General features: G+C 53.7%; 1 protein-coding gene across 2 annotated transcripts in view; it reads left to right on the top strand.

Annotated features, from left to right (window-relative positions):
• Positions 1–23087, top strand: part of CERS2 (ceramide synthase 2) — a 50049-nt gene extending 26962 nt beyond the window's left edge. For both annotated transcript variants that reach the window (XM_073323349.2, XM_073323348.2), the window contains exons 2-11: positions 12331–12504; positions 15110–15227; positions 16492–16610; positions 17372–17429; positions 17537–17587; positions 18046–18138; positions 18765–18893; positions 19561–19667; positions 19957–20110; positions 21168–23087. In XM_073323349.2, the coding sequence (XP_073179450.1) occupies positions 12332–12504; positions 15110–15227; positions 16492–16610; positions 17372–17429; positions 17537–17587; positions 18046–18138; positions 18765–18893; positions 19561–19667; positions 19957–20110; positions 21168–21293 (1128 nt within the window). In that variant the 5' untranslated portion in view covers position 12331 and the 3' untranslated portion in view covers positions 21294–23087. The remainder of the gene's footprint in view (positions 1–12330; positions 12505–15109; positions 15228–16491; positions 16611–17371; positions 17430–17536; positions 17588–18045; positions 18139–18764; positions 18894–19560; positions 19668–19956; positions 20111–21167) is intronic.
• The last annotated feature ends 2202 nt before the right edge of the window (positions 23088–25289 follow it).

Genomic DNA, 25289 nt, shown 5'->3' with positions numbered 1-25289 from the left:
ATTCATGTTCTGAACAAACCTATGAGTTCATTAGAGAGAGAGAGAGTGTGAGTTCAACATGTGGAAGAGTCAAAGAATTCAAGTAACCTCAGCAAAACCAACCAACCAACCATGTTAATAGACTGTAGGCACACGCTGGGCCCAATTCTCTGCTGGTGTGAACTGGTAGAGCATTACACTAGCAGCGAGTTTGCCCCAGTTACACAGCAAACCAGGAGTGTGTAGAAGAGGGGTTACTGAGTGTATGTAATGCACTATGGTTGGGAACAAATGATGTGATACTATATAGTCTTTGTGTATTGTTGCCCCTCCTTCTAACACCAGATATTGGGGCCTTGCAGATCAGCTCCCTGTGGAAGGGAAATCTGTGATGCAGAGGCTGGGTATATTCGAAAGGTCACTTGTTTTATTTATACACGTACACCAGTCCTGGAACAGGGGTCGTCAAACAGCACACAGGGCAATCCCTTCTCCCAGGAACCTCAGAGAAGTGCCAGTGCCTAGTTCCCAGGGAGCAAATCTGTGTCAAGAATTGGCTCCCATCAGGGCCCAGGCACAGAGCAAACATTTGCACTGCTCCCACAGCTCCCGCAACCTTGTCTAAGCAAATCTGTCACAGCATGTCTTCCTGAGGTGGAACACTTGCTCACACACCAAGAAAAGAATTTGGGCAGCTGTAACAGCGCCACCTGCTGTAACAATAGGTATGAAATATCACCCATAAAGTGATTGTGTGGTGGTCTAACTTGCAAATTTAATCTCCTTTTGGGGCATGCCTCAGGATTGCTTATCAGCTCAGCCCTAAAACCTGGATTAAAGGGTGTTTGCGTATTTTATAAATCTGTGTGCAAGTCCTAACAGAAAGATTAATGTGCTTTGTGATCTCTTCAGAGTTTTTTCTTCAGATCCTTCTCTGAGGGTGGGACATCTGACTTAGTTTGGGCTCCACAGCCACTTTTCTCTCTGGAGGGTGGGAGCCAGTGGAAACCGGTGTGTGGTGAGTTGCCTTTTCTTTAAAAAAAAAAAAAAAAAAAAATCAAAGTCTAGTGTCTTCAAGTTCAGCACTCAGCCTGTCCCTTTGCCCCAACATGAGGAGCCAAGTCCGGCATGTTCAGGGTTGTTTACTAGCCTGACTTGAATCTGCATTGCTTTTCCTGATTGACCTCCTAATGCCTTGACTTTTGATGTCATTATGGAGGTGGTGGAATGGGAAGAGCGTTGCTCCAATGCTTTGAGGTTCTCGAACACCAGACTTAAGGGGAGTGTCTTGTTGATATATCATGTGGCAAAGACCCATCAGTCCAGGATTGTCTGTTGCCCACCAGATTCTCAAGAACCGCCTTTGTCCCAGTTTGTTTGTAGGTGCAGGTTTGCTCACTTGGTCCAGAATTTTCACAAGTCTCAGCTTCCATTTAGGCACCAGAACAAGGGCCCGGGGTTGTAACAAGAGCTCAGCATTTCAGAAGCATGTTGTTAATTAACCTTGCCCTTGTTTTCGGTGCCTAAATAAGAGCTGCGATTCTTGAATGCCTGGGCCCCTCTGCTCATCTGGTAACTGTCTGGCCCTTTGCTACTTAAATGCTGTGTGAGTAACTGCAGGTGGTAAACTTCCACCCAGCCAGTTGCAAATTGCGGTGATGGGGCAGGGGAAGAGGGGTTGTGATTGAAAGTTAGTCCCTTCTTGGCTTTTTTTAATGAGCCTGGAGCTGCATGAAATGCTGTGAGCATCAGTGTGAGTTGTTCTAGGAATTAGCATAACACTTAGGTCCGTGTGTTGGATTCAGCACAAATTAGGCATGGCTTAACTTAAGCACATGCTTTATTGTGTGCCCTTTCATTGGGGTCTGATTTGACCTTAGCAGTTAGAGGGTGGAACCCTTTATGCGGCTGCCTTCTCCTTCAGGTCTTGACTGATCCTACAGAACGCTGTCCTACTCAACCTCCCCTTCCCTGGTCTGTTCTGCAGTTGCTTAAATCTATCTTGGGCAAATGACACTTAGGTGGGGCAGGGGTGTGATGTGTGTTATGCAATTGCATTGTGAAGCTCCACTGATCGCTGCAGGGTGTGCCTGCTTCTGTGCTCATTCGGATTGGGATGGCTTTTTTAAATTTTGGATTAATCCCATTTATTATGGCAGTGCCCAAGGGCCAGCTGAGAGGCCCTGTTGTGCTAAGTGTTGGACAAACTCACAGTAGTAGAGCTTACAGTCTAAATAGATTAGATGGGCACAGGGTGAGGGAAGAGGTATCTTCCCCCCCCCCCCCCACTAGGGCTGCTGACACTGTATTTCAAAAATAAGGGGCCGTTGTCTTAGCACTCCTGCCTCACCCCTCCTCTCGGTGTCATCATCAATAATAATACTACTAAGCAGTACTCACCTATGTTCACATGGGGTATTTCTTGCTGCTTTTTGCAGCACGTAGCCAGCCACCAACCAGCAGTTATGCTTCTCTGCTGGGGACATTGGCAGTGACTGCGAGCAGGGAGGCTAGGCCCTGGGAGTAATGACTGCCCTCTGACAGAGTCCTTTCCTGACCCTGGCCCTTCAGCTCAGCTCCAGGGCATACAGCCCCATCCACTTGCCCTGCCAGACAGTCTGCTCAGGGAAAGCAGATGGGGATGCACGCAAGGGCTGGAGTCAGCAGGAGGCCAGTACTCATGGGTGTACCTTTCCATTCCCCTCCCAACCTTGGCCTGGCCTTTGAGTGTGCCCTGCCTGCTTTCCCTGCACAGCCGCACTGAAGGCCCCCAGTCAGAGGGGAGTGGAAAGAGGCACCCATGAGTACTGGCCGCCTGCTGTTGAAATACTAGAAGGCATCCTGATTGAGTACTGGACAGGCAATTTTCTATGTAAATAAGGGACATCCCTTTTGTAATTCGGGGACTGTTGGAGACCCCCCCCCGCGAGCACAGCCTGTGTGTATGCATGGAGGCATGTCCTGCAGTGATCGCTCTTTCTCTTGCCCAGCTGCTGAGGACAGATCCATTTTGAATAGCCCTATTGAGCACTGGCCCTGGCCGCGCTGTGTATTCATTTAGCCCATGTGCATTCTCCACATGTTGCTTGCACAGCTCTGATAGAGGCCTGGGCAGGGCTATTGTGGCTGCTTTCCAAGCCCGCTTTCCCTTCCCCAGCGCTGTTACCCAGCTGCACCAAGTAGCTCAAATGCCCTGGACCTGATTCTTCATGGTGGACCGCTGGGAGATCTCTGGTTGGGCTGCAGGCCAGGGGTTTTGGTGCAATTGTGCAGTGGAAATGAGCCATGTCTTCTCCCCCCCCCCCCGCATTCCTCCCCAGAAAAAGCCCATCCATGCTGGCAGCGTGAAAGCCGGGCTCGCTGCTCTGGTTTGCCGCTCTGCTTTTGATCTCTGCAGTGTGCATACAGCAGCGCAGCGGCTTGGCGGACTCCCATCTGATTGTTGTAGGGGCTCAAGGAGTGGCTGAAGCGATGGGGCTGAGGACTGAGGGTCATGTGCAAACTGGGCGGGCTTCTTGCTCTCTGTGCAGGGAGTACTCAACCTGGGGCCTGGATTTTCAGAGGTGCAAAGTCTCTGCAGCTGTCCTGGGCTTGCTGTTGCTCAGCACCTCTAGGAGCCAGGTTCTCCCCACATACATGCCAGGATCATCTGGGTTCTGTGTGGATCAGCTGTTGTGGGCTCCAGCTGCAGAAGAAAAAAACAACCCAGGGTTCCCCACCCACTGCAGTCCATTCCAGTTCTCCGATGCCAGGGCAGCCCAGCCGCAGTTACAAGCCCCTTGCCTCTAGCACTGGAGAAGCATCCTGTCATGGAGTGGTCCCGACAGTCCTTTCCAGCCTTAGTCGCAGCCCACAGCCACCCTTGGTGGGCTTGACCATGCCATGCTCTGTTATATTTGTTTCCATTCAGCACCAGGTTCCCCACTTGTCTGCTGCAGCAGCCAGTCCTGCCTACTGCTGCCTTCCGTCAGGCTCCCCACTCCCCTCAGCACTTCCTGCCTGTTTGCTTAGACAGCCTTAGCTGCTGGGGCGCTTCCCCCTCACACAGCCCTTCAGCTGCAGCTGTACTCAGTTAATTGGCACCCTCCATCAGCTCCCTGCCTTCCTTCCAGTTAGGCTCTGGTTAAGAGTCTGGTGGGGATTTGCATTAGCCCCTGACTCAGCACACCCTGTCACACATCCCCTGTGACTGCCACCTCCCAGGTCTTGCACGTGGGGGGGTTGAGGTAATGAGGCTCCCGCAGGTGGGGGTGTGGGAGAACCTTGCTTTGTGTTACTGCTACTCTGGAGAGCTCATGCAGCAATGCTGCCGCCATCCCAACCCCACTGACAGATGGTGGCAGCAACAACCCAGCTTCCTGCCCCTGACGGCGCTGCACTCAGGAATCCTCCCCTTCGCCCTGCTTTGCAGCCCTATTGCTTGCCCTCTACGGCAGTTTTAAGGGGTCCCAATCCTCCTGGCTGCCACGCAGCCTTCGCTCCCACTGACTGGCAGGAGCAGAGAAGGCCCTGCGCCTGCCGGGGACATGCAGCCACTTGGGGGATTGGGCACCAAGGTGCCCAAATGCACCCTGGGTGGGTCTCTGTGCCCAACTCTCCCCCTGAACCTAATCCACGCAGTCCCTAGAATGGCAGGGTGAACACAGAGCTCATCAGCGGGAGAGGATCTCTGTGGCTTGTATGCCTGGCTAGATAGCCACTGCTGTAATCAAGGGGACCCTGCAAAGAAGGGAAAGTCAGGTTAAAATTAACCAAGAGGGAGTGGGGTCTAAGGGTTGGAGCAGGGGACTGGGCATCAGGACTCCTGGGTCCTAATCCCATTTGTGTCACTGGCTCACTCTGTGGCCTTGCACCAGACCACTTACCCTCCTTGTGCCAGGGCTTCCCTAGCTGAACCCTTCTCTGCCCTTTGGAAAATCCAGGGTCAGATGCTCAGCTATGGTAAATGGGTGTGTTCCCACCGACCTCAGTGCAGCTGGAATGTCATAGGACGTTATTAGGCCCCCGTCTCCTTAGTACCTGAGCACCTCATGCTCTATAGTGTATTTATCCTGTCATCCCCCTGTGGGCAGGGGAGTGCCGTTATCCTGTACACATGGGGAAACTGGGGCACAGAGCAGTTAAGTGACTGTCCCAAGCTCACATAGGCAGTGTGGAAGAGCAGGGAGTTGACTCTGACTCTCCCAAGTCCGAGACCAGCGCCCTTCCTCTCCATGCTGCACTGGCTTATCCCAGCTGTGACTCTTGCCCATAGATCCCTGGGGGGACTCTGAGTTCTGTGCCTGCAGGGATGTGGTGTGCGGGCATCCCAGCCCTCCGTAGAACCCGATGCTAGGGGCTGTGTCATTGGTTTCCGAGGGCTGGGAACTTGGTGTGGGGCCATGGCCGTGCCCGGAATGCTGTCTCCTTTGGGACGTTTGCATCAACAGATTGCAACGCTGCTGCTCCTGAGGCTATTCTAGTGCCCTGGGCTCGTCGCGTCCCACCGAGAGAGCTCACGGGCTGCCCCAGAGAGAGCCTGCGCTGAAGAACGTAGCTAGTGCTGTGGGGGGGGAGGGGGGAGAGGAGAGGCGGGGCAGGGTTTATGGGCACTTTCCAGACACCTGGCAGCTCCTGGCCCCCAGCAGTGAACTCTGTTGCACAGGATGGGGTAGAAGGGTCTGTGGGCGGGAATGGGAGCGGGATCTGACTCCTGTGAAAGATCATGCATCCCACACTGCTTCTCTGGGGTGGGACTCTGGATGCCTGGGTTCTATTCACAGCTCTGCCACTGACCTGTTGATGACTTTAGCAAGTGACAGCCCCTCTTCCGCCTCAGGTTCCCCTCCGTTTCCTAATTAGGTTCGACCTGCTCAGTCTCTTTAGACTGCAAGCTCCTTTGGGTGAAGGACCATCTCTCGCTCTGTCTCTGTGCCGTGCCCAGCACAACGGGGCCCTGATCTCAGTTTGCATCCCAAAGTGCTGCTATAATACACGTAATACCTGTCGCCACCTGCTCTGGGTTGGGCTATTGGCTGCCATTGCGTGTTGGGATGGTGTCACTAGGGTGGCGTGGTTGACGGTGTTTGGTGGTGGTTGTGCAGGGGGCTGTGTGTTGGATCTGCAGTTGTGCTATTGAGCAAGTTTTAATGTGGATCTGCACCCAGGTTTCCTTTAATGATGAGACACGCCACTTGATGGGGCAACAACTCTAACTAATCATCAGTGGGGTAGTGGAGGGGGACTGGTTACTCCGCACCTGGATCATCCGTTTGGTTGGGGTTTTCCCTTTTTTTTTTTTTTTTTTTTTTTGGTGGTATTATTCAGATGGGTGGGTGCCAGTGGAGGGAGACAGGATTGAGGGTCTAATGGGAGAGGCCAGTGGCTGGGTGTCCAGGGAGTAGGGGGATGGTATGGGATAAGGAGGAAATGACAGGGCAGGGCAGAATAAAGGGGCTCAGGTCTGTGTTCGGGGTTAAAAGGGAATGGAGGGAGATGGGTGGATGAGGGGATGGAAAGAGAGCAGAGGGGGAGTGTGATGGGCAGGTTACGGGTAGGGCAGGGAGATGCAGACAGAGGAGGGGAAAGAACCAGGAAGTGAAACTGGCCAGCCCAGCTGTTGGTGTCTGGGCTGTCAGTGGTGCTGGGGGGGAGAAAGCTCTAGAGTTTCGATCTCGGTCACCTCCAGGGTTGATATTTTTCAACCAGCTTTGATTGAGGCACAGGGCCAGCCCCTGCTCTTGGCAGTGCGGGGAGCTGCCATGCTGAGGCTGGTGGCGTGATTCCAGATTTATCCTGGAGTTTAGTGCTGATAAAATCCACCCTCGTGTGCGTGAAGAGGCTGTTTGGTTCAGAACGAATCTGCCCACAATGGTAATGCTTAATACTCTGTGGACACTGCCCACGCTCACCATGGTTCACAGCAGTGCATTCGTGGCTGGATTCCTTCTCATGTGTGCTGCAGGGAAGGGTAAGTGCTCGGGAAATGGTTCACTAGTGCTTCAACGCCCCATGTGCTCTGCTCCCTCCCCCACTGAGCTAAGCTCCACACCAGGCTGCCGAGCGGTGACTGGTTCCTATTGAACAGGTGCACCCTGCAGCCGTGGCCCCATTGTGTCCTTTTGCCTCGGTTCTGTCTCACCCACACCTCAGTCAAGCCTTTTATGGGGGGGCATTCTGGTAGGTGAGGCAGCATGTTGCAGGGAGGGTCCACCTTGCTTGAGTCTGCCCCCAACAGGAGGGACTGCGTGTTGGTGGGGTGGCTGTGCCAGTCTGTCCAGCGGCCCGGGCAGGGTGCCACTTAGCAAAGTCAGTTTCTGGTGAGTTGGCTCCAGGCAAAGCCAGGTGAATATTGGCCTTTTTGGTTACCCACTTTCTGCGCTGGGCAGGTCCTTTGCTCCCCAGTGTCTGTCTGGACTAGAGAGCTGACCTGGGAGAAGGGCCTGGGCTGTCCAAGGCCAGGAGCAGGAGATGGGGTGGGAGATTTGCTTGTCCTTGCATGCTGCCATCCAGCACCAATATGCAGCCACCTCTGGACAGGGGAGGGGCAGCTGTTAAGCTACACCCTAGTGTCTTGTTCCTCTAAGGGGCTTAAAGGATTTTGAATATAGCCCCTTCTGTATTTCCCATGTGGCAAGTGTTAGTTCTTTTCCACAGGCTGGGAAACTGAGGCATAGAGGCAGAAATCAACCTATTACTACTTGTCCTATGCCCAGTGGGGGAGGGATAACTCAGTGGCTTGAGCATTGGCCTGCTAAACCCAGGGTTGTGAGTTCAATCCTTGAGGGGGCTATTTAGGGATCTGAGGCAAAAATTGGGGATAGCTCCTGCTTTGAGCAGGGGGTTGGACTAGAGGACCTCCTCAGGTCCCTTCCAACCTTGATATTCTATGAAAACATTTGATCACCTTCCTTTGTAACAGCCCTTAACATATTTGAAGACTGTTATCAGGTCCCCCGTCTCCTTTTCTCAAGACTAAACTTGCTCAGGTTTTTACCTTTCCTCTTAGGTCATGTTTTTTAAACCTTTTATCGTTTTTGTTGCTCTCTCTCTGGCTTCTCTCCAGTTTGTCCACATCTTTCCTAAAGTGTGGCACCCAGAACTGGATGCAGGCATTACCAGTGCTGAATGTAGCCGGACAATTACCTCGCTTGTCTTACAAACACCACTCCTGTTAACATGCCTCAGAATGATACTAGCCTTTTTCGCAACTGCATCACATTGTTGGCTCTTACTCAATTTGTGATCCACTATAACCCCCAGATCCTTGTCAGCAGTGCTACTACCCAGCCACTTAATCCCCTCTTCGTAGTTGTGCAATTGATTTCTCCCTCCACCCCTTCTTAAGTGAAGTACTTTGCACTTCTCTTTATTGAATTTCATCTTGTTGATTCAGGCCAATTTGTCAAGGTCATTTTGAATTCTAATCCTGTCCTCCAAAGGGTCAGCAACTCCTCCCAGCTTGGTGTCCTCTGGAGCTCCATTATCCTGGTCATTAATGAAAATATTGAATAGTACCAGCCCAGGACTGACCCCTGCATAACCTCACTAAATCTGTCTGTCGTGTGTGTCATGTCATGTGTCCCGCCCCCCCGGTTTGATCCCGAACCATTGATAACTATATTTGAGTATGGTCTTTCAACCAGCTGTGCACCCACCTTTCGCTAGACCACATTTCTGTAGTGTGCAATTGAGGATGCCATGTGGGAAGGTGTCAGAAGCTTTACTAAAATCAAGATATACCACATTTACTGCTTCACGCCATCCACTAGGCCAGTTATCCTGTCAAAGATGAAAATTAGGTTTGTTTGGCATGATTTGTTCTTGGCTATTGCTTATCACCCTGTTACCTTCCAGGTGCTTACAAATTGATTGTTCAATAATTTGTTCCAGTATCTTTCCAGGTATTGAAGTCAGGCTGACTCGTCTATATTTCCCTGGGTCCTCTTTGTTCCCCTTTTTCAAGACCGGTACTGTGTTTGCCCTTCTCCGGTCCTCTTGGACCTCACCTCTCCTCCATGAGTTTTGGAAGATAATTGCTAACAGTTCTGAGATTGCTTCAGCTAGCTTCTTAAGTACCTTAGGGTGAATTTCATCAGGCCCTGCTGACTTGAATACTTGACTAACTTAGCTAAATATTCTTTAACCTGTTCTGTCCCTGTTTTGGCTTGCGTTCCCTCCCCCTTGTTGTGAATATTGTGCTGAGTATCTGGTCACCATTAAGCTTTTTAGTGCTCCATGCTCCCTGTTAAGCTGTAGAGTATTACAACAGCCACAGAGATCACGACCCTGCATGGGCGCAGAGTGAGAGACGGTCCTTGCTCTGATGAGCTCACAGTCCGAATAGCCAAGGCAAAGGCTGGGAGGGAAAGCAGAGGCATACAGGGCAATGACTTGTCTGAGGGCAGTGGCGGAGCTGGCAATAGAACCCAGGTGCCCTGCCGATGCAAGAAGGGGGAAGGTGGATCTTGTGTTTCTCCAGCACTGATGGAGGGCAACAATCTCTGGGGTGAAGCACAGTCCCAGACTGAACTGCATATTATGCAGCCACATGGGGGAGGGGAGTTGTTTAGTGGGTTTCAGCCCTGTTTTGTACAAGCTGCTCACACTGAGATGGGCCTCGACCCAGACACTGGGCAGCCTCCTCTCTCTGGCTTCACTGCCTGGGAGTGGGCTGGACTGGAATCTGTGACATGGAGGCAAACGGTAATCAGGAGACATCCGCTCCGCTTGCACTGAGTTGCTGTCAGAGTGGCAGGGCAGTACCCCTGTATCTGGGAGCCAGCCCCATGGCTGATCTGGAGGGTGGTCTTCTGCACATGCTGGGGTGGGAGGGCGGCAGAGAGCCAGCCTGACAGTCAGCACTGAGAGCCATCTTACCACCCACTGCCTGCAGCTTGAGTCTTGGCCATGCCTGGCTGGTCATATGCCACCAGCCTCTCTGCCGCCCAGGCACTCTCTTCCAGGCTATGCCAGCCCTGTCTTTGCCTTGCTGGTTAGCAAGAGATGCGCCCCAGTCCAAGAGGCCCTTTTGAATTGTTCCCCTGGGCCCCTGATGCTCACAGAAATCCCAGCTCCTCTGTCCCCGCAGGAGCAGTGTGCCCTAGTTTACCGTAAACCACTCTGCACTTGTGAGCACTTTTAATAAAACCAAAGCGGTTTATTGGAGAGAGAATAGAGATTTAACTAGAAACAAGAGCAAGCAGTGGAGAGAAAAGGTTGCGATACAAAACAAAACGCAAAGCTGGATCAGCACTTATCAATAGTTCCCTTTCCTAGCTAATAAAGTCGGGTTCTCCCCAATGTTCAACCTGTTGCAGAAGAACCAGGATCCAAACGTTGGTGAAAACACCCCTGCTCCCAAAGGGGTTTCTTCCTTGACTGGATCCAAAGAGCCCTTCCGTCCTCTGTTAAGACTGAAACAGCGTTTTGTTCCTGTTCACAGCCAGGGCGAGCCCGGGGCTTGTTGCAATCCTCCTTTTTCACCTTTAAGAGGTTTTGATTGTTTGTATGGCGCAAGGCTAAACAAAGGAGCCTTGCATTGCATCACCCGCTAAATAGAGGAGGCATGACAACTCCCTCCTGCCTGCGTGGGCTGTCACCGAGACCTATATCCTGGTGACTATTTTTTTTTTTACTGCAAGTCCATAAAGCATACTGTCAGTAGAAATACATTAGTCCTTGCTAGTACCCGTACAGTTGTGAATCTTGACAAGTTATGAGCTTTCTTTAGACACCTTACAGCAAGGGTGGGCAAACTACGGCCCGCGGGCTGGATCTGGCCCACCAGCCATTTTAATCCGGCCCTCGAGTCCTTGCTGGGGAGCAGGGTCTGGTGCTTGCCGTGCTCCAGCTGGGGAGCAGGGTCGGGGGCTGTTCCACGCAGCTCCCGGAAGCAGCGGCATGGCCCCGCTCTGCCTCCTATGTGTAAGGGCAGCCAAGGGGTTCCACTCTGCATGCTGCCCCTGCCCCAAGCGCTGGCCCCTGCAGCTCCCATTGGCTGGGAACTGCAGCCAATGGGAACCGCAACCAATGGGAGCTGCAGGGGCAGTGCCTGCGGACGGGGGCAGCATGCAGAGCCACCTGGCCACACCTCTACATAGGAGCCAGAGAAGGGACTTGTTGCTGCTGCTTCTGGGAGCCGCTTGAGGTAAGCGCTGCCTCTAGCCTGTGTCCCTGAGCCTCTAAATCCCCTGATCCCCCTCCTGCTCTCCGAACCCCTCAATCCCAGCCTGGAGCCCCCTCCTGCACCCTGAACTCCTCATTTCTGGCCCCCACCAGAGACCTCCCCCCCCCACCGCACCCCAACCCCAATTGTGTGAGCATTCATGGCCCGCCATACAATTTCTATTCCCAGATGTGGCCCGCAGGCCAAAAAGTTTGCTCACCCCACCTTATAGCTTACTCTTGGTGGATAAACATCCTGTAAGACATGTTTGGTGTGGTGCGTTTGTCAGGTCTGAGGTGAGAGTTCGCAAAGAGCCAGGGACCCTTTGCCAAGGAGCCTGTGTGTCACAGCCAGGTGCTGCAGTCATCCTGGGGAAAGCCCCTGTCACCCGCTCAGCCTCCTCTATTCTGAGCCCCAGGCAGAATGTAACTGGGTCTCTCACGCGTGGCTGGGATGAGCTGGGCAGGGGGACTAGACGCTGGAACTTTGCATGGAGGTGAGCGAAGGCTAGATGCAGAGCTGGGTGCATTTGTGCTGCTGGCGCCTCCTACTGACGCTGTTTATTTTTACTGCAGTAGCACCTAGGGTCGCCATTCGGGACCCCCTGGCACTAGGTGCTGTACAGACAGAACCAAAAGCCAGTCCCAGCCCCAAAGGACGTACACATCTGTACTTAAGAGAGTGTCTGGACTTGAACGTGGCATGTGACCGGCTGTACATCTGTCCCAACCCTGACCCTTTGCAGCCACTGTAGACCCCATAGCACTTTTCAACCCTCCACACTTGGCATTCCTGGATTTCCCCTGTGATTTCAGTCACATCCAAGGTTCTCTCCTTGCTAAACTGCCGTGTGGTGTTCAAACAGCTGCAGCATTCTGCGCACACACCCATTCTCAGCCCCCCCGGGCCAGCTATGTTCTCACCACTTTCCTGTGTGTCCTTAGCACTGTAGGGCTTACGGTGATTCTCCTCCTGCTCTGGGACAGGCAGGGGCCTGTGCTTTGAGTGGTGGGATCCCAGGGCTGCGAGGGTTGGAGCAGCCGTGATAAGTCATGTGTGTCCATGCTGCTTATTGTAGCTTGGGAGGTGGGAATCCAAGGGTGGAGGCGGGGGCCTTGGTCTTTGTTGCCCAGGGGCATGAGTAGGAGACTCAGGGAACCCTGGGGCATGAATGAGCCACTCCATTTGTCTCTCTCCCCCTGCAGGATGTTCCAGACGTTATACAATTACTTTTGGTGGGACCGGCTCTGGTTGCCAGTGAACCTGACATGGTCAGACCTGGAAGACCAGGATGGGCGGGTCTATGCCAAGGCTTCGGACCTCTACATCACCATCCCCTTAGCCTTCCTTTTCCTCATCGTCAGGCACCTCTTCGAAATGTGAGTACCCTTTGGGGAGGCCAGGTCAGCCTCCGTTCCTGCAGCCTGGCTGGAGCCAGCTGCAAAGAGCTCCCCCTGGCGGACAGTGAGGGAATATCCAGTCCCTAGAGGAAGTTTTGTCTTTAATGCCAGGCAGTTGAGGGCAGATTTTCATAACACTGGGTGCACATTAGGTGCTTCTGCAAACCCAGACCTTGTTAAGGTGCCTGAGCGGTCTAGAAAATCTGGCCGGCCCCAGTTCAAATCCCCACATCCCACTGCCTTCCCAGAGCCAGGAATCCTGACCCCCCTGCTCTAACCACAGACCCCACTCCTTCCCAGAGCTGGGGATAGATCCCAGGGGTCTTGACTCTGCTCTGTCCACTAGACCCCACTCCTCTCTCAGAGCTGGCAGTAGAACCCAGGAGTCCTGACTTCCAGCCCTCTGCTCTAACCCACTAGACCCCACTCCCCATCCAGAGCTGTGAACAAAACCCAGGAGTCCTGAATCTCCCAGTCCAGTGTGTGGGCCATGGGCGCCTTCTGGGCGGTATGGACACTGGATCAGATCCTGATTGGGTGGGACGGGACAAATGAACGGGGGAGAATCTCCTGATTTTACTTGGGCTGTGTCTACACTACGCTTCCGTCAAAATTTTGTCAGTCAGGAGTGTGAAAAAAACTCCTTGACTGACAAAAGTTTTACCAATGGAAAGTGCTGGTGTGGGTAGCATTTTGTTGGTGGGAGATGCTCTCCCGCCAACAAAGCTACTGCCCCTCGTTGGGTGTGGTTTTATTTTGCACTGCGTACCTTACAACGGTACGGCTGTAGCGGCACAGCTAAGGTACACAGTGTAGACAGCATCGTACACACGCTGTCCCTCCCTCCAAAATAGTAAAAAGTCCTAAACCCAGACTGCATGAAGCAGCAGACAATGGACTGCAGGCTGCGACCTGCACTGACCTCTGTGGGAATGAGATAAAGCTTGGTAGATGGTCTCTAACCTCCTAGCTTCTAGGAATACGGAGCATGTGGAGTATATTTATATGCACCCATCCCAGGCCACACTGCACAAATGCTTGCATTGTGCAGTCCAGCCCCCGATCCCAACTGTCTCAGCAATGCTGGGGGCTGAGGCAGGAACAGCTGGGCCGAGGAATTAAAGAGCAATTTGTTGTATAAACCACTGTCATGGTGACAAACAGAGACCTGAGAACAGAGCTGGCTTTGTTGGGGGATCGGCACAGGCACGTGGGTGGGTGGAGCTCTATCGGGAGCTGCCCGCCTGTGTTGTGTGTGTGCGCCCTGGGTGCTCTATGCCTGTGAGCATCTTGCTGTGATCGCAGCTGGGTGGGAGGAGCAGTGTGAAGCTGGGGGAGGAGGGGGCTGGGTTTCTGTGGGGATGTCTCCCCACATGTTGTCAGTAAATACAAAACCTGTGTGGGATGAAAGCAGGGGCCTTGGACTGGGAAGAAGGGGGCTAGAGATGTTTCTTTTCTGTGTAGCAAAGGGAAGATTCACTTTCCCAGCCTTCGACTTTCTCTTTCTTTCTATCTTTCCTGTCGCCCGTTCTTTTTTTCCTCTCCCCTCAGTTAAAGACATGCTCAGTCTGTCTCTTTGCTTTCATATCATTCACTTCTCTCCCTCTGAGTGTTTCTTCTTCTCTTCCCTCAATTAATTTTTCTTTCACTCTGTCTCCCCAGCCATCAGTTCAGAGCCCCCACTCTGATTTTTAATCCTTTACTTCCCCTGCGCCTGTCAGTCACCTCCATTATGGCAGGTCTTCTGATCAAAACACACACATTGTTGACTTTAACTCTTTGCTCCAACTGCTAGGAGTCAGGACTCCTGGGTTCTGTCCCCAGCTCTGGGACAGGAGTGGGCTTAGAGATTGGGAGACAGGACTCCTGGATTTTGTTCTCACCAACTGTATGACAGGGGAGTGAGTCCAGTCCCTTCTCCGTCCCTCAGTTTCCCCATCTGTAAAATGGGAAGGATGTTAAAGATTCCTCCCGAGCCATCTGCATCCCTTTGGCTCAGGTAGGTTTGCTCTGTCATGTGGGTTTGACTGCCACCTAATGGCCACTGCCCAGCAGAATTCTTGTCAGTGACTTTACAGGCAGCTTTGGAGTTCTGATCTGAGGGCTGTCAGGTTGCAGGAGGGAATTGATTGTCCATATGGATCTGTGTTATGGTAGGGCCTACAGGGCAAGCAGTAATGGGTGTGTCTTTGCCAGAAGCTGCACAAATGTAGGGTGACACACGGTTCCTGCCCTGAAGAGTTATTACCTAATAATTAGGCGTATTATGGTAGCACCTAATAGCCGCATGGTGCCAGGTGCTGCACACACTAATAACTCCTCCTCCTAACTCTTCCGTGGCACTTCCCATCCATAGATTTCAAAGTGCTGTACTCTGGAGAGCCGTGTCCTCCTCTGCCTTGCACAGATGGTGAAAAGCTGTGTGAAAGCCGTGGTGCTCTCCCTTTTCTAGACTGTGGCCCCATCTTATAACAACGCCAGATGGCCACAAAGGGAAGGGCCTCCATGTTCTAAAGCATTATTCTAACCATGTGTTTTCTGCCTGTGTTCCCCATTCCTCTCCCCCGCTTCGCCCCACCCCCAGATATGTGGCTACCCCACTAGCCGGGCTTTTGAATGTCAAGGAGAAGATCCGATTAAAAGCCACCCCGAATCCCGTGCTAGAAAAGTTCTACGCTTCATCCACAAAACACCCCAAACAGGTACAGCGCGTGCCACCGGCAGGGGGGACGGGTCGACACGACGTGTGTTGCCTGTGACAGGCATGGTGCTGGTATTGCACCCGGGTGCTGTGGGTCAGGTGCCCGGGCTGCCCTCTCCCACCTGGGGTCTCTGGGAGCTGATCTGTACGGGGCTAGCCAGGCGGCTGGGGCATTAATGTGATGGTATTAAATGAATCTGGCTCTGTGTGTTGGAAGAAACCGGGAGGCAAGTTGAGGAGCGAAGTGGCTGCATTTAGCGCTCGGGGGCGCTTTTGCATGCGGCTTTAGCGATGCAGGGGCTAAAGCACTGGTCTTTCCCCCCGGTGGGGTGGGGGTCCATTCCTGATCATTACAGGCACTCTGCCTCATCCCCAGTAGGTAGCTGGCCAGAATGGCAGCCTGTGCCCTGGGGGGTTCCCAGAGCTGGCATAACAGGGAGGAGGTACAAGGCAGGATTGAGGGGCATTGGCACAGCTGCTGGGGCAGAGGGGGAGCCCCGGGCTGGATTAGCAGGGGGGGATGCAGGTTGGGATTGAGGAGCCTAAGGCTGGGATAGCAGGGGGCTGCCGGGTAGGAGTGAGGGGCACCGGCAGAGCTGGGGGTGTCAGGAGTTGGGATAGCATGGGGATGTGGGTCAGGAATGAGGGGCCTGGGCAGAGCTCTGTGTGGGGTAAACCCAGAGCTGGGCTAGCCAGGGTGGGTTGGGATTGAGGGGCCCCAGCAGAGCGGGGTATGCGAGGCTAACAGCCTGTGGGTCAGGATTGCAGAGGAGCTAGTACCCTGCACTTGTCGCTTTCAGCTTCTCACTCTCTCAGGCACCTGCGCCCCCCAGCCCTTGTGGCCACTGGCTCTGAAGGCTCAAAACAAACCCGTTTTCGGCTCCCTGGGCCTGGCTGCGCAGTAACAGCGGGCTGTGGCTGCAGTGGGTGTAGACGGACCCGCTTTAGCGAGCTCAGGAGCAGCGAAGCTGCAGCAGCACCAGCTCAGGGCCAGTCTGGGCCCCCAGAGTTGCTCATGGGCTAGATGCCCCCACCCGGCGTCTTCGCTATGGTCAGTACCTGAGCTCATGAGACCAAAGCAAGCCTGGGTAGCTCCACGCAAGCTGCCATTCCACAGCCCTGATTATCAGGCAGACGCCCTCTGCTTCCCCTGGCATGAGTGGCTCCTGTCTCCCACTGACCACCCTGTGGCCTGGTCTTGGGGCCCAGCCAGCCCCTGGGTCACCCTGGCATCCGGTCACTGCCCCGGGTCTCTCCCCTCCCAGGGCGATGTCGAGATGCTCTCCAAGAAGAGCGGCTGCATGGTCCGGCAGGTGGAGCGCTGGTTCCGACGCAGGCGCAACCAGGACAGGCCCAGCTTGCTCAAGAAGTTCCGGGAGGCCAGGTAAGAGCCTGGTGCCGCTCGCCCAGCTGTGCAACAGCGACCCTGTCGCACCCTGGTGTCTGCAGCACCCCCTGCAGCCCATCTCTCTGAACTCGGGACCCCCTTGTGCTCTCTGCTGAGCTGGGCACCGTGGGGCGGACCCGGGGCTCTCGCTGTAATGAGACCCGGCAGGGGTTGGCAGGTGGGTGGTTCTCCAGTGGTAGTGAAGGGAGCATCTGTGGGCTGTGAGTGCTGGAACGGCAGCGTGGGGGGCCCCGGGAGTCCATTTGGGGTGATCCCCTTAAGTCCATAGTGCCCTGTCACCCCCATGCGCTGCCATCAGAACTGAGCAGGCAGGTTGGGGGAGGGAGTGCGTGGGAGTGGAAGAGGCTGTTCCCTCCCCAGCCCAGGCTGGTGAGCGCTGCTTCTGAGCCCAGCTTGGCTCTGAGCACGGCTCCGGCTCCAGCTCCAGCTTCAAGGCAAGAGGGTGACAGGATTGAGGGGACTCTTAAAACCCAGCAGCTGCAAGGCTAGCTCCTTCCCCTCTCCAGTTTTCTCCCAGGGCATAGGACAAGGCTCCGTCCCTGCTAGATCGCGAGAGAGGCACAGAAAGGGTCCCCCGTGACCCAGACGGACGCTTCAACCCTGTGTCCCCTGGGCCGGCTCGCTCTGGAGCTCCCAGCGTCTGGGGCTCCCTACTGGCCCTGCCCATGATGTGTTCTCTCTCCCCTTCACCCTGCCCCGGGCTCCTCTGTTGAGAATCATCTGCTTCCTTTTTCCAGTTGGCGATTCACCTTTTACCTTATTGCTTTCATTGCTGGCATGGCCGTCATAGTGGACGTAAGTAAGATCTGCCGTTTTGACCCCTTCCCGGTCTCTCACCCCATCCTGGCCAAGCTGCCCTGCTAACCTCTACCGTGTCTCCCCCGTCCCGCTTTTCCTCACAGAAGCCCTGGTTCTACGACTTGAAGGAAGTGTGGAAAGGGTACCCGATCCAGGTGAGTCCAGCATGCACCTGCTGTTCGGGTTAGCGCCGCTGGACAGAGAGAGTCCTGGCTCAGTTCAGGCTCCAGCATAGCTGCCCACGCAGCACGGGCTCCCTGCTTCATTGGGACGCGCGTCCATTGGTGCATGGGCTCCGAAGTCAGGATGGTTACCTGGCAACTACTTGGTGGATAACATCTACTTGGAGGGAGTTCTAAGGAATTGCTGGGATAGTGCAATATGTGGCCTGTGGCCATCTAGAAATCCAGGGTGATGTCAAGGCTCAGATCCTCCTGCTTCCAAAGCTCAGGTCCCTGCTGCTTGAGCTACTAGAGAATCCTCATTAGTTCTGTGCAGAATTGGGCTTATGACACACAGTGGTGCCATTCTGATCCCATCCAGCAGAGGGCGCGCGCGCATGCTTCAGCAGAGCATTGTGACGATTCGCTCTCTGTCCCCCTTTGCCTTGCAGACCACGTTGCCGTCGCAGTACTGGTACTACATGATTGAGCTGTCGTTCTACTGGTCCCTGCTCTTCAGCATCGCCTCCGACGTGAAGCGCAAGGTAGGCTGTCTCTTGCGGGCCCGGCTGTGCAGGAGGCAGGGGTCTCTGGGAAGGCGGGGGGCTGGATGGAGATCCATGTGCATCCCCAGTCCCAGGCTGCTGCTGAATGGAGATGAGATCTGGTGGCTGTGGGCTGCTCCTACCGACCCTGTGGGGCTCTGGAGAGAATCCCCTCTGCCCTGATCAGTTCTAGGCCTCCAGGACATGGGAGGGAAGGGTCTGCTGGGGTCAGAGGGCTTCTACTTGGGGCTGCCTCCACTAGCTCCATAGGGCGAGCGATGGCCCCCAAACCAGCCCTGGTACTAGGAATGTGGCCCTTCCCCCACTACATGGGTGTAGTTGCTTGGTGATCCCCAGGTAGCCCCTCTCCACCTCCCGGATTGGGATATTGCATGGGATTCTGTGTCCAGGGCTGGGGGTGTCTGGGCAGGGCTGGGGGAGTGAACAGCTTGGCAGTGCTGGGCAGGGAGGGTCTGGTGTGTTTGGGGATGGGGCAGGGGTAGGAGGTTTGGCAGGGCAGGGCCTGGTGTATCTGGGGCAGGAGGGGCTGGGCTGGGGTCTGACCCCTCCTCTTGTGTGTTGCGGGGCTTAATCCCTTCCTTTCCCCTCCCCCCTCTTCCCGGCAGGACTTCAAAGAGCAGATCATCCATCACGTGGCCACCATCATCCTGATCAGCTTTTCCTGGTTCGCCAATTACATCCGGGCGGGGACGCTGATCATGGCCCTGCACGACTCTTCCGACTACCTGCTGGAGGTGAGCCGGGTGGGGGGAGCAGCGCGCAACCCCCCACCCAGTCCCTGCGGCTCTTCCCCATGGCTGATGCACCATACAACCACCATGCCAGTGAGAGCAGACCCCCTGGCGCCCCCGTGGAGCCAGTGGGACTCACTCCCATGGGGTGTGGGGGCTGCCCCACTGAGCCCAGCACAGAACCCAGGAGTCCAGAGACTCATCCCTGGTCTATTTGGACTCTGAGTGCCTTGGGGCAGGGGACAGTGTCTCACTCTGTATCTGGGCAGCACCTGGCACATGGGGACCTCTGGGTGCTTCAGCACTACACCTGATGCGAAATGGATGACTCTGCGTTTCATTAAGAGACGTCCATCGTCGGGAGCTGGGGGCTACTCTCCAGACGCAAGCCCTGCCTGAAAACCAAACCATGCAGCTGCTGTTAGCAGTGCCGCTCTACCTTAGAGCGTAGAGGTTCCAGCTAAGAGCAGGACCCTGTTGTGCGAGGTGCTGTATGTACAGAACGAGACCTGGCCCCTGCCCCAAGGAGCTCCCAGTCGAGACTGACGAGGGGTGGGAGAGCCCCCGAGAGACGCAGTGACTCATCTGAGTCTCCCAAGGCCCACGCTCTGCCCCCTCCCACCCCTCAAAGGCACTGCAGCTTACTGTGGCTTTGGCCTCTCGCCCCCAGTCTGCCAAGATGTTTAACTACGCCGGCTGGAAGAACACCTGCAACAACATCTTCATCGTGTTCGCCGCCGTCTTCATCGTCACGCGCCTCGTCATCCTGCCCTTCTGGTGAGCGAGCCTCTGACCGTGGCCACCGGGCGGCTGCTGCTGCCAGGCCTGGGACAGCATTGCAGGCAGTGGGGCGGAAAAGCTGGCCGTCGGATGATGTTCCACGAGGCCAAGCTGTTGCATTTCGTGTACCTGGCAGAGCCAGGAATAGAACCCAGGGCTCCTGAGAGCCAGGGTGGCCCTCTAGCCACTAGGCCATGCTGCCAATTTTGCTTCTGAGCAGGGTGAACCAGGAGGGTTGCGTAGCCGCCTCACTTTCAGTACAGTGGTCTCCTGTGCTCTCCTGTAGGATCATGCACTGCACGGTGGTCTATCCTCTGGACCTGTACCCGCCCTTCTTCGGCTATTACTTCTTCAACTTCATGATGGTGGTACTCCAATCGCTGCATGTCTTCTGGGCGTATCTCATCATCCGCATGGCCCACAAGTTCATAACTGGAAAGGCAGGTTCACTCTCTCTGGTGGGGAGGGAGGGTGTTTTTGTTTGTTTCCAGGTCACCCTTTGCTTACATTGGAACCCAGGGGCCAGGAGGGAAGCAAAGTGAAGCCACCTCTCTGGGGAGGATGGGGAAGTGGAAGAGATCAGCAATTTTTAAGACCGGCTGGGGGGCCTTTTCTTGTCTTGGTTAATGGGGACAAATAACACGATAAACACCCTAGTCCACATTGTAGGGTTGTTGGTTTGTTTGTGGTGCAACAGTGCAGAGATTCCTGTCAGAGGAGCAGAGGGGTGGGGGTGTGTGAGTGAGGGCGGCGGTGTTGGTGAGCACTGGGGCCTCTATTGCCTTTTTGAGGATAGAGAAAAACCTTTGGTCCAGATCTTCAGTAATGCAGGTGCCTATCTCCCACTGATTCCTATGGGAATTAGGCACTTCAGTACCTATGAGGATCTGGGCCTTGGGGATTTAAGCAGCAGCGTGATTTGAGGTGCCTGTGTCACATCCCAGGGCATCCAGACCGGGTAGGGCCACATGCTGGGTGGTGGCTCTAGGGGAGGTCAGCTCTAGTAACGGGAGAAGTTCACTAGGGCAACAGCATGGAGCGGGTAGAGGCAGGAAGAAGCCAGAGCTCAGCAGCGAAGTCCTGGAGCGAATCTAGGGAAGGCAAGGCAGTAGGGGGTCAGTGAGCCCTGGGGTAAACGGAGAGGGGGCCTTTCACATCGCGGTTGCGAGTGCAAACTCGGTCCCAGGCAGTGGCTGTTACCATCTAAAGCGTGTGCGGTGGCCCTTGTGTGGGAGGATTTCGCCCAGTTCCCAGTCAAGTGCCTGGCTCACAAAGCTACCTCTGCAGATGGCACTAATGGAGGAAGGGCAGGGCTGTGGATGGAGTGGGCCTCAGACAGGGAAACTAAGGCACAGAAGCAAAACTGATCCCGCAGATAGTCAATGGCAGCGCTAGGAACAGACCCCAGGAGTCCTGACACCCAGTCCCACTCCGCTCTAGCCTGCTCGCCCCGTTTCACTTTGATTCATGAAGCCCCTTTCTTTTCGATCCCCCCAGGTGGTGGAAGACGAGAGGAGTGATCGCGAAGAGACCGACAACACGGAAGAGGAGGAAGTGACGAAGAACGGGCCCCTTTCCAACGGGCACCCCGTCCTGAACAACAACCACCGGAAAACTGATTGATTTTAGGCACACGTGGAGGTGTTGCCAGCTTGCCGCCCGGCCCCACCACCACGGGCGTGAGCTGAGAAGGCCAAAACTTTAAGAGAACTTCAGCTTCCACCCTGCCACCAAGAGTAGTGCCAGGGTCTCCCTCCTGTCCCCTATAAATAGTTACTCCCCCTCTTCTCCCAAAACTGATCTAGTGGAAGGAAATAGCTGACCCATCTAGGGGGGAGGCTAAAGGCATGGATCCTGGAGTGGCAGCACCAACCTACATGTGTGCTTAGAATACATCATTTGAGGTCAATTTTCTTTCCTATCGCTGCAGATGGAAATGTGCCAACTTTGTGGGGGGGGAGGGGTGGTAGCACTTTGTGCCACCGCCATACAGTAGCGTCCTTTCTCTCTGTATCCTCACCCAGCTGCCTTAAAACCAAACTGGGATGCAAGGATTCCCTTCTGCAAGACTATCTGGCCCCATCCCCAACTCTAGGGGCATAGTGGAAGGCACAGCCAGATTGCTATGTGAGGGAGAGATGGCAAATTGCTCTCACTTTTTTTGTGTTTTTACACACACACACACAGAGAAAGCTGGCGCCAGTTCCTTCCCAGTCTGTTTTATTGGTGAGGTATGGTTTCATTGCCTCTCTAGTCGCTTTTTTCTCACCTCTCAAGTTTCTGGAAGGGAATTCCCTAGCTGTGTTGCTGGTGGAAATAACGCACAAAAAGCGGAAGTCTGTTGTCTCTTTAATGTCCTCTGAGGGTTTGGATTCAATTGCAAAGACTCGCTCATTCCCCTTTGTTGGGTTTTTTTTAAATGACTGCAAGCCCTCTCCCCAAACTCCTTTCCAGCTGCAGAGGAAATTGTAGTGTTTCCCATGCAGAAGGGGCATAGAATTTTGCTTTCTTGGGTAATAGCAAAACCATGAAATCAAAGCCTAGGCAGGCCAGAGACTGTCCTGTCAGTTTCAGCTCTGCCTCTTAGCTAAGTGGATTCCTGCAGTTCAGGCCCTTCTGGGAGCCTTTTGCTCAGCTGTAGAGTGAAGGAGTTCAGGGACTAAGATGAAGGGGTCTAGTTTTGAAAGAAGACCCTGGTCCCCATTTTGACTTTGCTACTTGCCACAGTTAGTGAATGGAGGTCAAAGCTTTGGCGGCTGGCTCCCCAGCGTGACCGAAATGTGCCCATTGCGCCCAGAAAAGCAAAGGAATTGGGGGAGCAGGCAGGAAGAGCAGCCAGAATGAATTTGTGCTCTGTTTACAGCTCACCACCACAGTAACAGACTTGTGGGATCAGGTGACATTTGTTCTACCAGGGGGGAGGCTAGATTAAGTAGATGAAGGTCTGGGTATTAATGGCTGATTTAATAGACACTATGGAATACCTGCTGGAAGGAAGCTGTGTGGTTTAGACATGCTCCCTCATACCTATTTCGGTGGGATTTAATACGTCCCGTTGTGTTGCTGTATGAGAATTGGTCCTGATCCCCCTTAAGAACAATCTATTCCACTTCCCTTCTAATGTGCTGCTCCCCCCTCTGCCCAGGCTGTAAATCAACACATGAATTTACAACTGAATTTTTTTCCTATTTATTTGTTTTAAAGCGAGGACTAAGTACAAAGAGGAACTGGAGCGCAGAGAGCCTTCCCTGTAAACCCAGATTTGGTGGGGGCTGAAATGCTGAAGGCATTAAAACTTTCCAGGTTAGACAGAGGGGTTGGAGAAAAGGACCATTAACCTAACTTCAGACCAAAATGTTGTTTTTTTAAAAGTTAAAATTTATTAAAAGTTAAATAAAACTAAAACTTCTGTAAAAACAGGCGTGGTGTTTTCTGTGGGGAGTGTCACCCTTTTCCCACCCCGCCCATCTGAGGGGTTTGGATCAGTATGAAATGCACAGCTTTTCTATCAGCTGTGCTAGGCTTGCAAGACTTGAGCTGGTGTGGTTTTCACAGGTGGTTTTCCTTGTGGTGGTAACATGGTCACTACAATAGCAGGGATCAGCTCCCATTTTTAAGGCATCAAAATAAGCAGCCAGATTTTCAAAAGCACTCAGCATGCTGGGTTTTGAGGTGTCCTGGAAACCTGGATGAGGCCACTGGGAGGTGTGGGGAATTTTTGAAAGTCTGGCCTTTAGTTAAGAGCTTGAACACTTGGGGGAACCAAGCCCAGAATGTGGGTTCAGAACTTCATATGCTTTCTACTGCCCTACTTTTAAACACAACTGGCCTCCCACTTCCTAGAAAAGCCACCTGCTACAGCCCTCTGAGGTTACACGGTTGAAATACTAGTGTGGCTACTGGCAGCTGTTCCTACAGGCAGCTTGGGAGGAACCAGCTGCTGATTTAACCCTGCTATTAATAGCACTTATCTATTAGCATTGCAAGATTCCCATGCAGCCCCTCAAACGGACAGAGACGGGATGAGCTTTCAGATATCCGAGGAAAGGTAATTACTTTAAAATCCAATGTCAGACTCTCTCCCCCCATTAGCAAGGGTGGAGTCCCTTTTCTCCACATGTGTGTAGTACCTCTGCTCAGGAGTGACCCCCTTTGCTGCTCCAGGGAACCTCCGTTCCCATGACCCATTCGTTTCATTGACTAGCTCAGTAGAGGGGGCCTGCACTGATGCTCTTTGTAGCTCTGTGCCTTGTGGGGTGGTGATGGTCTGACCCTGAGCTGGCTTGTACGTGCCCCTGCAGGCTGGAAAGGGGGGAGCAACCGGAACAGTGTACTTCCCCTAGCTTGGTTCGCTCATGATCACTGTGAACTCAGACTTGCCCGTGGCCTTTGCGGTTTGACAGCTGGTGCCTAGGGAATCTCCTCTAGATGCTGTGGCAGGTGCCATGTGCTGATTGGGTGGTTCTGGCAGATTCGTGAGGTGATAGTGCCCAAGGTCCAATGTGTGTTAAGCTAAACCTGCTGCTCTAGGCGGAGTTGAGTAGAACCTGCTATGGGTTTAGGACACAAGTGCATCCCTTTGTAAGTGCAGTTTAGTTTGAGACCCTGACAAGGAAATCACTCAACCCCTTTGGATGTGCAGGGACTTGGACAGGCTACACCGCCTACACCTGTAAAAAGAGGCCTGAAATTACACATCTGCTTTAAGGAAAGGAGCCACTTCTAGCTTCACCTGCAGCCATAACCCTTTGGTCTTGGAAGGCTGAGACTGGCCCCTGAGAAACCCCATGAGCAGGTCAAAATAGACACCACAGCGGCTCAAGCTTACTCCCGCCAGTGTCAGCTGGAGCCTAGCGGTAGATATTTGTCCCTGCTAGCAGCCCATGCCACCCTAGATTAAGCTCTTCATGCAAACCTGCAGCTGCCACTAGATGCACCCACATCTTTACAAATGTTCTCTGAGCAGATATTTTTAGATTTGTTTCCAATGTGAGCAACGTGCCCTGGCATCTCTAGCCACAGGGAAAGCTGGGTGAAGGAATTTGACAATGAGCCCTGAGGGGGCTAGTTGTCATGCAAAGCTCTCAAAGACAGTGTGCCTTCACCTGGCCCAGGGCAGGCAGCATAGTGTGTTAGAGTCCTGGCCCTGTAGAAGACTTAGTTTGCTATTTGATGTAGCTATAACTTAACCCTAGAACAATCCTCAGCTGTATAACTGAGCACCAGCCTCCTAAAACTGTGGTTTTGTGCCCTTATTGCTTCCTCTACTGAGACAGGGTGAGAGAAGTTGGTCCCATAAACTATTACTCACCTGCCTTGACACACACATACCCTGGAACCAACATGGCTACTCCAGTTACAGCAAGTAAGGGCCTTGTACCAGTTTTGGTCTGGCTCTACTGAAGCCTGGGGAGTTATGGGCCAGATTTAATCACACCTGCTTTGAGTATTTTATACACACTGGTAGGTGCTACATCCCTTCCTCCAGTGAAGTTTGATCATATTTCCTCCATGCCTATATCATCTGGGAGCAGCTGTACAGAAGCCTTACAGACCTGGGTTTGTTCACTAACCAACGAGTGGTGTTCCCAGTGTCCAAGTCCTAGGCAAAATCCCATG

Source organism: Lepidochelys kempii, chromosome 24 (genome assembly GCF_965140285.1).
Source record: "Lepidochelys kempii isolate rLepKem1 chromosome 24, rLepKem1.hap1, whole genome shotgun sequence".
Lineage (NCBI taxonomy): Eukaryota > Metazoa > Chordata > Testudines > Cheloniidae > Lepidochelys > Lepidochelys kempii.
Note: the sequence above shows the minus strand (reverse complement) of the source record. Positions and strands in the feature narration are given on the sequence as shown.